The sequence below is a fragment of the Callospermophilus lateralis genome, chromosome 11 (assembly GCF_048772815.1).
Source record: "Callospermophilus lateralis isolate mCalLat2 chromosome 11, mCalLat2.hap1, whole genome shotgun sequence".
NCBI classification, from domain to species: Eukaryota; Metazoa; Chordata; class Mammalia; order Rodentia; family Sciuridae; genus Callospermophilus; species Callospermophilus lateralis.
Genome location: NC_135315.1, coordinates 15,980,970 through 15,997,905, shown reverse-complemented (window position 1 = coordinate 15,997,905; position 16,936 = coordinate 15,980,970). Strand labels below are relative to the sequence as shown.

Here is a 16,936-nt window from a genome sequence, read left to right as displayed (position 1 = left end):
CTTTGACTGTATCTCTTTTGTGTGCATTATATTCAGAATTTGCATTATGAGTATTTAAAGTTTTTGTAAAATGTGCATTAGCTGTTTGAGGCTTTTCTTTACCTTTCTGGTATATTGTAGCAGAAATGGTTTTATTCAGCATGGAAAGAGTATACACTTTGAGATCTCTAGGCGTGGGTTCCAATTCTGGTTCTGCTGCTTATACTTGTCTTTCTGGGCCTCAGCTTCTTTTAGAAGAAATTATCTGTAAAATGTGGTTGATCCTTATTACCTCAGACAATGTTTACAAAATGCTTATTAGGAAAGTGCTTACAGTATACTTTTGATAAATATAATTACCTACTTTCTAGAACTAGTCAATTTATGTATTCCTTTACTTCCCTTGCAAGACCGAGCTAAACTTAAGTTGTGCTATACCAGTATAATTTCCTCGATAAACAGTCTTCAGAATTTAAGGAATGTTGTGAACATTTAACAGTTGCATCTGAAAAGTATAATAGATATATCCTCCATTTCTAGTGTTGAGTTAACCAGTAGTATATTGGGTATTCTTGCAGCCTCTTTTGGCACTCTGTTGCTTTCAAGACGGGATGCCTAGCAATCTAGAATTTCTTATTTTAAAACTTATGTGACCCTGTGGAGTTTAATTTTATTTGAACCACCAGCATCTAGATGATAGACTTTTCCCCTTCTGATTGCTCCCTATTTCCACTAGATGGCATGTTTGTTCCTTAGAGATTTTTGGTCAAGTTGCCCTTTTTTTTTTTTTTTTTTTTAAATATTTTATTTTACTTGTTGTTGAACACAATACCTTTATTTTTATGTGGTGCTGAGGTTCAAACCCAGGGCCTCGCACGTGTTAGAGGAGCACTCCACTGCTGAGCCACAACTCCAGCCCTTGAGTCTTTTTATTCAATTCATTTCATTTCTAGAGTACTGCAGTTCTATTTTATTCAATGCACAGTAGTTTTGAGAATTTTCATATTTGATTCCAGAATTAGCTTGAATTTTGACATGCTGGTGTAGTGAGATTTTAGGAACCCATAGTTAAGATTTGAAGATTGGGATGAGGAAAGTGAGTTTAATATCCTGAGCCACATGATTCCAGGCCATTTTTGTAAGCAGATACTTTTTTGCAGAAAAGTAATGAGTCAAATGTGTTGACATGTATTATTTTGAGACTAATCCTAAATTTGTATTGCCTTTGTCTCTGTAGTCTGACCTTACAATAGAAAAAATATCTGCACTAGAAAATAGTAAGAATTCTGACTTAGAGAAGAAAGAAGGAAGAATAGATGATTTATTAAGAGTAAGTATTAAAATGTAAGAAATTTTATAACAAGTACTGTTATATATGTTTGGATTATGTGCATAGCATGGAAATAATTACTAAAGCTAGATAATTAAGTTACTTTTCTTTAATCTGAGGGAATCTAAGTGGGAACCAGGATCATACATACTTTCTCGACAGTCTTTACAGTGGAAATATTATGTTGTATATTTTAATATTTTTATTTAGAGAATTAGATATGTGGAATGTTATATTTCATCCAAAACTGTGGGACTAAGTATGTTTTCACATTTTAGGGAAATTATTTTATTCTTTAATTTAGGAAACTATATTAACAAGGATTTTTCAGTGCAGTTTTTATTTTGTATCTTTCAATAACCTTGTCATCTAAAAATTTTTTGTGCATACAAAAGAAACACCTAGTCTGAAATTTACTTTTAAACACCTAGTCTGAAATTTACCTTTGGAAGATATACCATGATATTTTCAAAATATATTCTGAATATGCAGCTTGGCATTATTGACCCACAGTTGTTGTTGTTGTTGTTGTTGTTGTTTTTTAAGAGTAAAATGTTTGCTGGGCACGGTGGCGCACGCCTGTAAGCGGTTTGAGACTGAGGCAGGAGTATCACAAATTCAAAGCCAGCCTCAGCAAAAGCGAGGTGTTAAGCAACTCATTAAGACCCTAAATAAAATACAAAATAGGGCTGGGGATATGTCTTAGGGTTCAAGTATCCCTGAGTTCAATCCCTGGTAGTGTCCCCCTGCCAACAAAAAGAATAAAATGTTTATTGTTTTCCTTTTATAATTTTTTTTGTAATAGAGAATACAAAATGATTAACTAGGATACACATTTTGTACATTTACTTCAGATACTGTGTGTGTGTGTCTGTGTGTATGTGTGTAATAGGAGATTGAGCCCAGAGGCTCTCTACCACTGAGCCATGTCCTCTGTCCCAGCCCTCCCTTTTATTTCTTATTTTGAGACAAGGTCTCACTAAATTGCCAAAGCTGACCTCAAACTTGCGATTCTCCTGCCTTGGTCTCCCAAGCCTCTCGTATTACAGGTGTGTACCACCATGCCCAGCCCTTCAGTAATTGTTTGAGCCATTCATAACATATACACAAATATTACTGATTTATAAATGAAATTGGCTAGCAGTTTCATCTTTCCAGTAATTTAGAATGAATAGATTTGACCTTTATTTGTACTAATGTGGTAATTTCTAACTGTCTCAATGGACTATGACATGTTAGGGTGGGAATCAGCAGCCTTACTTTGATCAATTGTTTTTATTGGGCTTTGGAGTATCATTTTGTCTGAATAAAAGGATGTTTAATAATAAAAATGATTTAAAATGACACTAATTGTCTGCCTTTGAAAGATTTTTATTGTATTTCTATAATTAATCAAAATATAGGGTAAAATAGCTTATTTCTACTTTGTTTCTGTAAGACTTAGCATTGATCCAAACCATAAATATGCTCTTTATTAATAAATTCTGTTATTATTACTATTTTATATGAGAATTTTTTGGTACCAGGAATTGAACTCTGTGGCACACATCCACTGAGCCACATCCCCAGCCCTATTTTGTATTTTATTTAGAGACAGGGTCTCAGCTGGGCATGGTGGCACACGCCTGTAATCCCAGGGGCTTGTAAGGCTCAGGAAGATCACAAGTTCAAAGCCAGCCTCAGCAAAAGTGAGGTGCTAAGCAACTCAGTTGAGAGACCCTGTCTCTAAATAAAAAAATGGGCTGGGGATATGTCTCAGCAGTTCAGTATCCCTAAGTTCAATCCCCAGTACCAAGAAAAAAAGTGGGGGGGGGTCTCACTACGTTGCTTAGTGCCTCGACATTGCTGAGGCTGGCTTTTTTTGGGGGGGGGCGGGGGGCGATGCTGGGATTGAACCCAGGGCCTTGTGCAGGGAAGGCAAGCACTTTACCAACTGAGCAATATCCCGGCGCTGAAGCTGGCTTTGAACTCACAATCCTCCTGCTTCAGCCTCCTTAGCCACTGGGATTATAGGCTTGTGTCACCATGTCCAGTGTTGCTTTCATTTTTTTTTTTTTTTACATGGCCTTTGTCTTTTTGTCTCATCTATTAATTGACTGAATTATTACACTTTTAAGTAATTATTTTTTTCAGGAAAGCTATGTCAGTGTTAAATTCTCTGGGCCCTTATAGAGCTGGGAAATTCTTTCCTTTACCCTTTCATGAAAAAGACAACACTCTCTGTAAGATTTTTGTGTTATAACCTGTTCTGTTTCCCAGGTATCTCTTTCTCTGTGTCTCTCTCTACCTCTCTCTCTTTCTCTCACCCCTGCCTCCTTCCCTGTCTAACATACACACATACACACCTTTGATTTTTCTAGCATTTAGTGTATCTGAGAATCCATGGCCAAAGGAATAAACAACCTGTCAAATTTTACCAGTTTACATCTATGTGTGAGTGCCTCTATTTTTATTCTGAAAATGTGTCATCATACCTAATTTACTGTTTTTTTCCCCTTTTTATTATTGATTTTCCTCTTTGTTTCCTAACTTCAATTTCTGATATCTTGGCTTCCTGACATTTTATGCTTCATTTAATATGATTGGCCCTTTCTTCTGGATCTTTAAAATGTTGTTTATCTTCTATATATTTTCTGCTATTTACTTGCAGTTCATGTGAATTTTGATTCTGTTATTTACATTTTTTTGTTACTCGCTTTTTCCCCCATGTAATCAATATACTTTCTTAACACACCCTGTATATTCTTTATGGTTTTTTGTTTCCTATTTCACACATATGTCTTGCATTTTGTAGAGTATTTTGAAATATTCTTTTAATATCTGTATGTGACCATTTGCCTCATTTGAAGCTGATGTTCCCTTTTCTTATTCAGAAATATATTCCTTAGGCCTATTTTTATTTATATCTTTTTCTTCAACTTTGAGTGAGGAAAGCCATGAATAGACTCAGCACATGTTTTACATCTTAGTTGTTCACTTGCTTAGAGTTGCTCTTATTCTTGTTTTTATTGATTTGAGTGTTGATGGAATTGCTACCTAAGATATATGGAGTATCCTTTGGGTATAAATATTTCCAACATTTGGAAGGATTTTTGTCCAAAGTAACTTTGCTGGACTAAAAAAGGATACGGTCTTGTTTTTTTCCTTCATAGCCTCATGAGGCTGGAGTATAACTCAGTGGTAGAGTGCTTGCCTAGCATGCATGAGACCCTGGATTTGATCCCCAGCATGGTGGGTAAAGGTAGAAGAATTGAAATAATTTGTGAAAAACTTATCCTAGCTTGGTTTTTGTTGGTTTGTTTTTAAAGTTTATTTTCATTATTCAGAAGGCGGTATACTTCCTTAACTCACCCTCACCCTCTACTCCACTGCCTTTGGTGGTGGTGAGGGTCGGGTGCCAAGGATTAAACCCAGGGCCTCATTCATGCTAAGCATGGACTCTGCCATTTTGTTATGCCCCCAACTCCTACTCCGTTGTTTTTGAAGGTTGTAATTTTATATGGATATAGATTAGTAGTAAGGGAATAGATCATGCAAAAACAAAGACACAGAAGTCCAACTGCCCTTTTTTCAAGTTGGTTAGAATTTGTGTTTTGAATCTGGAGGATAGGCAGTCAAGGAGAGAGACCATAGGTTTTTATATCTGCTTTCAGATATAAAATGAATCAGTCATTGATCGAGTTTTCTTTTTTTGTCAGATGTTGGGTATGGCTGTACTGGGCACTATTAGCCAGTTTCCACTTTAAACATAAACTCATAGAAGTTGTTAGTCCAGAAACCATAAACATTTAGAACTTTTTAAACTCTCAACTGCCAGAGGTTAATTGATTGTAATTGTTTACTTGATTTCAGATTCGAGGAAACATTTACCTTCTAAAAGTAGATTGGATTTCACATAAACATTACATGGTTGCTACTCTGGAGGCTGAGGCAGCCTGGGCAACTGAGTGAGACCATATCTCAAGATACAAATTTTAAAAGGGCTGGAAATGTAATTCAGTGGTAGAACATCTCTGGGTTGAATCTCCATTACCACAAAGAAACAAAAAACTATTATATCATCTTTAGCTTCTTATAGGTTGTTTAATATGAATAGGTCACATTTGTCAAATATAGTTGTACTTTTTCATCTTTAATAATATGGTCTCTATGACTAGAGTCCTGAGAAAAACTAAAGTGAAGCATTGTGTTTATGGGGAGAATAGAACCATTTGAAGATGAAGCTGTTTCATACAGGTCACTTTAAAGATGAAGCTGAAAAGTCTCAAAAAGTGAGAGTCCTGTAATATCTTCCTTTTGTGCTTTGTACTGTTTCAGAAGTGCTTGAATCATTTGTTTGGAAATAATAGATTTTTTTTCACAATTCAAGGATGTTATAAGGCAGCATTATTTGCCAAATAAGTACAGATCTTTTGTTTAGCCCAAGAAGAATAAATTCAGGAGTTGCAAGTCAAATTTGATATTGGCTTAGTAGTTCTTACATTCTCTGTTATTGTAAGGAGGCTTGAATTTTTCAAAGTATTTAGCCTATTCTGTAGGCCCCTGACCACAGCTAATTTAACTGTGCATTTACATTCCAGTATTCTTGAACTAGATCCTTATTGGTTAGTTCTGTGTTAGGTGGGCACAGGTGTGCCTGGCTTCTCTGGTGAGAATCATTTATGAAAATTCACCTTTCTTTTTCTTTAGAAATAGGAATTAGAAAGCAAAAGACAAATTGAACTTAAAGAACATTATATGGTTTAGAAAATATTCTGTACTTTTTTGTAAGTGCTTAATCACTTTCAGTAAGTATTTAATATGTATATTGTTAATCACTCCTCACACTAAATAGTCATGGATTTTTCTAAATTTTATTGTATTTTGTGATGGTTTAAGCACTTGTGATGTACACAATGAGTTATATCTGGGTATTGGGAGGAGTAAAATGATTAGTAGAAAAACATGCCTATTTCTAACAATAGAATTCATTATTGATGAATAGATACTATTAAGTAAGATTAAAAGGATGAATTATTTACCTTTTAAAAAGACTTGGTTACTTTTATCTCTTTGAATCTAAATTTTGATTTTGATTTCATAACAGAAATGATTTTTCTCTTACCCTAGAAACTACTTTTCTATTAATCTGTCTTCTTTGGAGCTAATTAAAAACATATTTTTCCATTGAAGGCCAACTGTGATTTGAGAAGGCAGATTGATGAACAGCAAAAGATGCTAGAAAAATACAAGGAACGATTAAATAGATGTGTCACAATGAGCAAGAAACTCCTTATAGAAAAGGTTAGTGCATTAATGGTGGCCTGAGCTCTGTATTCCAAGATACGTAATGTATGTCATTGAGTGGCTTTTTACTTCTTACCTGAGATGAAAATATTTTGTAAAATAGGGGTTTTAGAAAAAGACTTCTTGTTTTTTGATAATTAGAATTATTTTCCTTGCATGAACATCAGGTGTGCACCATTGCTTCCAGTTTCTTTGCATGGACATCAGACCTAGCCTCCAGAGTGATAAGAGGGATATACCTTCTGGCTGTTTAATTCTTTTGAGTATGATATTGACAGCTTATTCTAGTAGAGTTTGGTTTGTTTCTTGATCGCCCCCCACACACTTTTTTTTTTTGTGTGGTGCTGGCGGGGTTTGACCTTATGCATGCTAGCCTAGCATCTACCACTGAGCCATGCCCCTAACCTAGGGTTTGCAATCTTAAATTTTTATGTTTATCTGATTAATTGAAGTGAGTATATTATTACTATTTATAAACATTTGATGGTAGTGAGATTTTTATTTCAAAGATATTTGGAATTCGTTTTGTTTATAATAATGTGATAATTAAGTGCTTTGTGTTTCAAAAAAATGAAGTTGTCATATTTTTGCATATGATTACAAATTGGTGGATATTTCTTTACTATAGTAATTGGTTAGTTGCAGCCTGTCTTTAGTAGTTATTAGTAACTATTTCTTAGAAGTTTTAAAATGTCAGTACTTCCCAATGAAGTTATTAAAAAATTATGAGCTGGAGAATTGACCATTTTACTGGTTACTTTTCTTGAAAAATTTGGAATGCTGTTAAAGGTTAAAGGAGCATAGTCTTTTAGTCAAAATGAAAGGGATTATTTTACTGAGATCCAAGATACTAGGAAGAACTTTGCTTCATTTCTTTAATTATTAAACAGTTTTATAGAAGGGAAATTACTTTGTTACATTTTCATGAGAGAGAGAAATAATATTAACATGTTTTTTTTTGATATAAGTTTGCCTTTATTATTTATTGTACTACCAACAAAAATTATTCCTATAGGAGTATTTTGGCAAGAAGGTCCATTATTGTGGATACATTTATCTTATTCTCTTTTTAACATGTTAATACAGAGAATGTATTTAAAATTTCAGGACTCTTCCTGAAATCAACATGGATTCATCCAGTTGTACTAAACTCTGAGTAGCATAGTACAAAAAAACAAACATAATGCCATCTCCTCAGTTATCATAGAAAAATACAATTTTATATTTGTTAATATTAATAGATAATTTAGATTTGTTTATAAAATAATTCAGTTTTCTAAATATGAGTATTTATCAAATGTCCAGTATACCATGCTGGAATATAAAGAAACAAATGAAAATGCCACTACAGATTGAGAGGAAATATTAATAACATTAAAAGTTTTTTAAATAAAAATATGTAAAGATTCCTATAATTTAATAATTTAAAAAAACATTAAAGATGTGAAAAGATGGAGGTGGCAGTGTAACTCAGAGATAGAGCACTTGCCTAGCATATAAAAGTCTCTGGGTACAATCCCCAGCACTACCCAAAAAAGAAAGAGGAAAAATAAAATAAAATATTAAAAAAAAATAATTTTAATTGCAGATGAACACAATACCTTTATTTTTATGTGGTGCTAAGGATCGCACCCAGCTCTTCACACATGCAAGGCAAGCACTCTTACCACTGAGCTACACTCCAGCCCAAGCAAAAAATCTTGAACAGAAACTTTATAAAAAATTTATAGATATCTAAATGGTCATCATATGAAAAGATGCTGCACATTATTGGGTATTTGGGAAACTCAAAACTAAGACCATGGTAGGCTGAATACAGTGGTGTTCACACCCTATAATTTGAATTACTGTGGAGCTAAGGCAGGAAGATCACAAGTTCCAGGCTAGACTTGGCAATGTAAATAGACCCTGTCTCAAAAAAAAAAAAAAAAAAAAACTTAAAAGTTCTGGAGGTGTAGCTCAGTAGTAGAATATTCCTTGGGACCAACAAAAACAAACAGAAAAACCAAGTGAAACCATATTATTATATACATATAATGAAAGTAAAAACATTGACAATATCAAGTGCTGGTATAGATGTGTTGGTGTCCCAATGTCTTATACTAGTAGGAATGTAAAATTGTATAGCTGCTTTGTAAAACTTGGGACAATTTGTTTGTTTATGGTGGTTCTGGGGATTAAACCCAGGGGTACTCTACCATTGAGCCACATCCCTAATCCTTTTCATTTTTTGTTTTGAGGCAGGGTTTCACTAAGTTCCCCGGACTGGTCTCAAACTTGTGATGCTCCTGCCTGAGCTTCCCGAGTTGCTGGGATTACAGGCGTGTACTACCATTCCTATCTGGGGCAATTTATTATTATTAAATATATACACTTACTTATATGCTTATCATTTGACCCAGCAGTACCACTTCTGGTATTTACTCAAGAGAAATAAAAGCAAATGTCCACAAACCGATTTGTACAGGAATATTTATAGCGGTTTTTTTCACAGGTGTCTAGCAACAGGTGAATATGTAAACAACTTGTGGTTTGTTCATACAATAGAATACTACTTGGAAGTGAAAAAGAATTGACACCATATAAGTAACAACATGCATGGATCTAAGAAACATAAAACATGGCTCCTATCCCCAGAGGGCTAATAGTCTATGTGGGGTGGGGGGGAATAAGATACATTCACATTCACAAAGAAACCTTTTCAGGTAAGCACAGTTTTATTAAGAAATTGGCTGAAGGAAATCAAAAGCAGGGCACTAATTGGGGGAAGCTACAAGATGTTTTAGATAAGTACAACTGCAGGTTTATATTGCCTATCCGTTAAAAATACATAGTACAGCTTAGGCAGGAGTATTATAAGTTCATGACCAGCCTGGTCAATTTAGTGAGGCCCTGTCTCCAAACAAAGTAAAGTTAAAATGCACAGTAGAACCAGGCATGGTGGTGTATGCATGTGATCCCAGCTACTCTAGAAAGTGAGACAGGAGATTTGCAAGTTCTGGGTCAGCCTAAACAATTTAGACCCTGTCATAAAATGAAATGAGATAAAATAAAACAAGGGTTGGGTAATATCCTCAGTGGTAGAGTGCTTGCCTATCATATGCTAGGCCCTCAGTTCAGTCCCCAGTGCTGCCAACAATAAATAAATAAAAATGCATAGGACATTTCAAGTAGGTATATCCCATGATATTATCTCTCACAGTACTTTGTTCTTTTCCTATAAGTTCTTTATTAGAGTTTGTATTTAGAATTACAGATCAAGAAATTCAATGGTTGTATTCCCCTCTTGGCCATAAACATCATACTTTATACTAAGTGGTCTTTATAATTTCTGTCATGTAATGAATGAAGTCCTCAAGAATCAGAAGTACATAAAGTGTCCTGGAATAGGAACCCTGTGGGGAGGTACTCTTGATCTTCCATGCTCAGTGGAGGAATGGAGGATGTTTTCATGTCAGAATCTAGAGTTGGGGAGACAGAAGCCATAGAAAGTTTGGCGCATCAGAGTGGAAGTGTGCAAAGTGATTTTCTTACTTTTTTCTCAGTACTGGGTATTGAATTCAGGGCCTTCCTTGGCCATGCCGAGCGAGCATTCTACTGGTGAGCTATGTACCCATCCCTCAAAGTAATATATTAAGAAGATGAATTGATAGCAGGTCTCTAGAACAGATTGGAGAGAAGAAACTGAAAGTAAAGAAACAGCTTAGTAGTTGGGCATTGCTGTGGTGCAAATATAATATGCTGATAAGATAAAAGAGACTAGGCAGATGGGAGAAATTTTACCAAAGAAGAATTCACTGTTCTTCACTAGCATATCCTGTCTACTTTGGGAATACTGTTTCATCTAAGAAGTTATTACTGACTGTTTTGAGATGTTGTGTGGTTTTTCAATATATTTTCCATGAAAATCTTAGAATTTTGAGTTTCTAAAAAGTGTCTGTCTCCATGCTAATTTGATGATGAATTCCTTTTTTTTTTTTTTTTTTTGATCCTTTTCCCCTAAGTCAAAACAAGAGAAGATGGCATGTAGAGATAAGAGCATGCAGGACCGCTTGAGATTGGGCCACTTTACTACTGTCCGGCATGGGGCCTCTTTTACTGAACAGTGGACAGATGGTTATGCTTTCCAGAACCTTATCAAGTAAGTGAATTGTCATGATTAATTGAAAAGTTTGGATTTTTCAAGTTTTCTGTTAATTGTAGCATTAGTAATCCCAGTAGTCATAGTCATCTTTTCATTGAGTTTAGTTACATTTGTATAAAGAAATGTAGGGGGCTGGGATTGTGACTCAGTGGTAGAGCGCTCGCCTAGCACGGGCGGGACCCAGGTTCAATCCTCAGCACTACATTACAAATAAAGGCATTGTGTTGTGTCCATCTACAGCTAAAAAATAAATAAATATTTTTTAAAAATGTAGAGAATTAGAAAAAGTCCTGAAAAACTGACAAGTAATCAGAGGAATAGAAAGTGAGTTCTTCATTAAAGCTTAGAGTAACAAAAATTGATGAAGGTAAGGAAGGAAAAATCTAGTATTGATATTTTAATTAGGTAATGTATTTGTGCTTGTGTGTGGTACTGGGGTTTGAACACAGGGCCTTACACGTACTAGGCAAGTGCTGTTCTACTGAGCTACATCCCTAGGTAGTGGATTTTCATGAGGATCCTCTTGAGCATTTATTTGGGGCCCATGGCAAGATTTTTTAAGTTAGGTATAAAACAAAAGAAAACCATAGAAGATCCTTATAGAACATGTCCCTGAGGCTCTTTAAAGAGTGATCAGGGATTGGGGTTGTAGCTCAGTGGTAGAGTGGTAGAGTCTTGCAACTTGAACTCTTTATCATAACTTTTGGGTCAAACATTCAAGAATTTATTCCAAAGAGGGAAATAATATTTAAAATCCTAAAATTCTGACTCTGTGAATAGCTGTTATTAGCTCAGAACTGTAAAAATTATATATCTTCTAGTTGTAGTACCTTTTAGCATATCTTACTTATTTTGATTTATTAGGTTATTTCCACCTGAAACTTGAGGGCAAGTGGAAACATTATATTCTTAATCATGGGCTCTCCAACTTTTCTCTCCAGATCACAGTGAGTTGGAAGGTTGCAGAGATTGATTAGCTTGTTGAATACAAATTAGTGTGGGGTTACTTTTGAGCAATAATGAGATGTAAATACAGTTTATGCCTGAAAGAAAATAGAATTTTTTTTGAAAATAGAAATTTAAAAAAAATTTTTTTAGTTGTAGATGGACACAATACCTTTATTTATTTATGTATTTTTTATTACTTTTATTTTGTAGTTGTAGATGGAGAGAATGCCTTTATCTTATTTGTTTATTTTTATGTGGTGCTGAGGATCAAACCCAGTGCCTCACACATGCTAGGAAAGTGCTCTGCCACTGAGCTATACCCCCAGCCCCAGAAAGAGGAAATATTGATGCTATTTCTAATAATCTGTTACAAGTAACCTCTGAATCACACATTAGTAGTCATTATTTTGTATATGGAACATTAACCTCCAACTTAGTTGAAACGTGTTTTCATTTCACAAATATGCCTCAAATTTTGGTATAAGAGGAGGTTATTAAGTCAGAAAATATCCTGAAAGGAAAGTAGACTTCAGTTAGGGTAGATATCAGAGGTTTGGAGCAGTGTCTGCTCTGAGCTATAAGCACTGGAGCCTGGTAGTAGCTGAAGTGCACCATGGCAGTCACTCCAAAGTAAGGTATGACATCCATTTCATGGCACCCTGACTGAGATGAGAAAATTGTCCAGTTTCCAGAGTTGTGAGGACAGTAGCAGAAAATGTTTAAAACCTATATTTTCAGACTAGGGATATAGCTCAGTTGGTAGAGTGCTTGCACAGGGGCCTACGTTCAGTCCCCAGCACCACAAAACAAACAAACAACAACAAACCTCTATATTTTCATAAATAAAGATATTGTGTTCGACTACAACTAAAAATGTGTGTGTGTGTGTGTATTATTTATTTATTTATTTTAAAAAGTGGTCTTACATACTAGTGTTTTTTCAATACTTTTTCTTTTTGGTAACAGGGATTGAACTTGATTGAGCACTTGATCCCCAGCCCTATTTTGTATTTTATTTAGAGACAGGGTTGCTAAGTGCCTGGCTTTTGCTGAGGCAGGCTTTTTGAACTCCCGATCCTCCAGCCTCAGCCTCCCAAGCCGCTGGGATTACAGGCATATACCACTACACCAGCTCAATACATCTTTTTAAAAAATTCAAATGTCTCAGTGGTAAAGTAGTAAAAATTCTTGACTAAGATTTTGTTTATATTGAAATAAACAACATTAAAGAATCTGACATCCCTACAAAATTTTGATCATTTAAGTGTGGAATATCAGAGGGAATAAATTAAACTTTATAGCTTTGCAGTGCTAATCCTGGTATTCTGATGTGTATGGGGCTTATCCATTTTAAAGCAGTTTCTGGTGAACCATCTGATTCTTAGTCATATGATCCATAATGAAACCATTCATTTTGTTGATTTTCTTGTCAGATCTTGCTTGAATAAGCCATACCATTTCACAGTTTCCAATATATACAAAATATAGCCTGGGGATTTTTAAAAAATTCTCTTCTGAAAAGTTCGTGTATCGTTCATACAGGTCTTCTTAAAAAAAAAAAAAAAGACTTTTTCCTCCTTCAAAAATGTCTGAAAATTTGTGCATTTGTTTTTTGTTTTTATTTTCATTCTTTTCCTGCTAGTTATTGCTAGTGTGGTTGGATCTGAAATACAGTTTTGCTATAGAAGATTCCCTTTCATTTCCTTGAGATGCTATAACAAAATACCATGAACTTGTGGTTTAAAATAACAGAAATTGCCTATAATCCCAGCCTTTTGGGAAACTGAGGCAGGAGGATTGCATGATTGTGGTCAGCCTGGGGAATTTAGCAAGGTCCTGTCTCAAAAGAGATTTTATAAAAGAACGGGGAATGTAGCTCATTTATAGAGTGCTTGGCTAGCTTTCCTGAGGCCCTGAGTTCTATCCTGAGTATCACAAAACGACAATAACAACAACAAAAATACAGGAATTTCTTCATTTTTCTTTTTTTAATATTTATTTTTTAGTTGTAGTTGAACACAATACCTTTATTTTAATGTTATGCTGAGGATCAAACCCAGGGCCTCACATGTGAGGTGAGGGCTCTACCACTGAGTCACAACCCCAGACCCCACTCTCCAGCCCCCAACCACCACCACCACCACCTCACCCCTACGGAGGAATTTATTCTTTTTACTGTTCACAAGACCAGAAAGTCAAAAGTAAAAGAGTGGCAAGCATATGGGGAAGATCCTTTTTGGCCTCTTCCAGTGATCCTGGCTTGTGGCTGCATAACTTCAGTCTTTATTTTTATCTTCATATGGGGTTCTCCTTATGTATTTCTGTTCCTTCTCTCTTTTTGTGGCGGGGTGGGGGGGAGATGAGGGGTTCCGGGATTGAACCCAGGGGCACTTAACCACCGAGCCACATCTCCAGCCCCACCCACCCTTTTTAAAATATTTTATTTAGAGATAGGATCTTGCTTAGTTGCTTAAGGCCTCACTGAGTTTCTGAGGCTGGCTTTGAATGCATGATCCTCCTGCCTCAGCCTCCTGAGCCTCTGGGATTACAGGCTGCATCACCATGCCCAGCTTGCTCCGTCTCTTTTAAGGATACCAGGCATATTGCATTTTGGACTAAGGGTTTACCCTATGGCAGCACGATCTCCTCCTCCCCCTTTTGTTTATTTATTTAGCATTGGGGATTTAACCAAGGGGCACTTAACTACTGAGTTACATCCCCAGCCCTTTTTATGTTTTATTTTGAGGTAAAGTCTCACTAAGTTAATTGCTTAGGGCCTTACTAAGTCGCTGAGCCTGGATTTTAACTTGTGATTTTCCTGCCTCAGTCTCCTTAGCCACTGAGATTACAGGTATGTGCCACTGTGCCTGGCTTAACTAATTACTTCAATGAAGTGAGGTCATATTCTGAGGTTCCGGGACTAGGACTTTAATAGAATTATTTAGATTTCAGTGAGATGAATTTATTGGGTATTCAAAGTTTCTATAGAAGATGGAAGAAATACTCTTTTCATGCTTGTTGCAGGACCATTACTCTCTAAAACTGATACTACACATGAAATATTTAAGCATCAGCTCCATGAAAGGCACTGTTTTATGTGCTAGAGGATTTAAGAGTTGGAAAGACATGATTCCTATTTTAAGAGAAGTTAACAGTTTATCGACATAGTGTGGACTTTGTACTCCTCAGATAAGCCTAAATGAAGATTCTCATTAGATGACTTTTGTTCTTCTGTATAAATAACTAAACAAGTTTAGGAATATCAAGAATTGTTATAGAGAGCTGGGCACTGTGGCACACATCTGTAATCACAGCTACTCAGGAGATTGAGGCAAGAGGATCAGAAGGTGGAGCCCAATCTAGGCAATGTTAGTGACTCTGTCTCAAAAAATAAAATGGGCTTAGTCAGTATAGGAATCTGTATAACACTGATATTTGGTGAATCAACTTTCATTCTTTCTCAGAATAGCTTAAGAGTTCCTTAAAGGTGTTTTGGAATCTTTGTATTCTATGCATATGACTCATCTGTATGATGGCTGTGGGGCTACCTTCTTATTGAACATGAAAAGATAAATGTGTGGATTCTCCCTGAAAATAATAAAAGTGATTTCTGAAATCTGAAGCTTACAAAGCACAGGTAGTCCTCTGAGGCATAATGTTGTGGTATTTTCCTAGGCCACTATAGTTTATAGTTAAAACTTCATAGTGTGTAACTATTTCCAGGGAGTTCAGAGTGCTTTGCACTTGGTGCCTCCTAAAAAGGTGGAGCTATCAGCTAAAAATGTTTTTCCCTTTTTTTAAATTGGGAAACTTATGTTCAGATAAGGTAAATGTTTTCCTCAAGGACATTCATTGATTCAGAAGGGACATTACAATTTTAGCTAAGGATTCTGTGTCTCAACCCAGAATTCTTTCAAGTCACAAATTTTATATATTGCGGGGAGGGGTGAGTAGGAAAAAGAATATCTAATAGTATACAGATTTTTTAGGGAAACAAAACTCTTGAATGAAAACATTCAGTTTACTGTTAAATTGATCTCTAGCTCATGTAGAATTAAGGAGATTGTATTATCAAATAAATGGTTGTTTGTTTGTAATACTCTGCTTATTTTAACCTTGCTTGTACTATTACCCTTCTACATATGGTAGCATAAATTATATATATTATGGGCATCAAACCTAGAGGAATATTGTTTTGTTTTGTTTTGGTTGCTATTCTATAAGAATATGGAACTGCATTGTTCAAGGAAGAGGTATTAAAAAAAATAGATTTCATTATTCTGCAAGATTGATCGTTGGGACAGTCTGTATCGTCTTTTCTTAAAAACAACTCTTTTCATGGATTCATACTAGAGTTGTTTTCATAACTGCTAAAAAGGAATCAGAAAATTTTTCTTTGGAATCAGAAAGTAAGTTCATATTAGAAATTTGGTGTTTTTTTTTTTTTTCTTGTTAACATTCCCTCTCCTTTTAAGACGTAACTATTGTCTTAAAGTACAGCTTCTTTCCAAATAATCTCTCACTAGTTATTTGGTTTCTTACTATCTGAGGTTAAATGCAAATCTCTACTTAATTTAAGGAGCTTATGTTTTTCTGAAGTTTATCAAATATCCAGGTGACAAATTGTGTTTGTTCCATAGCAATAAGAACTTGTTTTACTTTCTTCTTTTGTCCACATATTTTATGTCTTTAGGCAACAGGAAAGGATAAATTCACAGAGGGAAGAGATAGAAAGACAACGGAAAATGTTAGCAAAGCGGAAACCTCCTGCCATGGGTCAAGCCCCTCCAGCAACCAATGAGCAGAAACAGCGGAAGAGCAAGACCAACGGAGCTGAAAATGAAACGTATGTTCTTTATTGATGTGAACAAATGTCTTATTGAATGGCACTGGGGACAGATATAAATTACAGAGGTCCCTAGTGTTTGAGATCTTTTCCATCACATTAATGGATTTGCCCAACTCATAAAAACCATATAAAATTAACTGACTTTCTTAGTCCTGCACTTAGAATTTTGAATGAGAGGGAGAAATAATGTCACTTCTTGACAGCATGATTTTTGTGTAAGCATCACAAATATGATGTTAATATTATTGCTTATGTGTGACTCTAAGTTCTGGTAAATTGGTGTCCTCTTGTGGTGATTATATGGCTACTGTTTCAAACTAAAGAATACCCTTTACTAGTCAAAAGAGCACTTAGTTAACAGTTGTAAATTTAGGAGTAAGCCAAGAAAAAAACAAACAAA

At 35.3% G+C, this 16,936-nt stretch overlaps 1 protein-coding gene across 3 annotated transcripts in view; it reads left to right on the top strand.

Moving 5' to 3' along the window:
- The window catches only part of Tlk2 (tousled like kinase 2), a 118,872-nt gene that overhangs the window by 63,423 nt on the left and 38,513 nt on the right, over positions 1-16,936 (top strand). For all 3 annotated transcript variants that reach the window (XM_076869922.2, XM_076869921.2, XM_076869923.2), the window contains exons 9-12: positions 1,217-1,309; positions 6,482-6,592; positions 10,600-10,736; positions 16,381-16,533. In XM_076869922.2, coding sequence (XP_076726037.1) covers positions 1,217-1,309; positions 6,482-6,592; positions 10,600-10,736; positions 16,381-16,533 — 494 coding nt within the window. The remainder of the gene's footprint in view (positions 1-1,216; positions 1,310-6,481; positions 6,593-10,599; positions 10,737-16,380; positions 16,534-16,936) is intronic.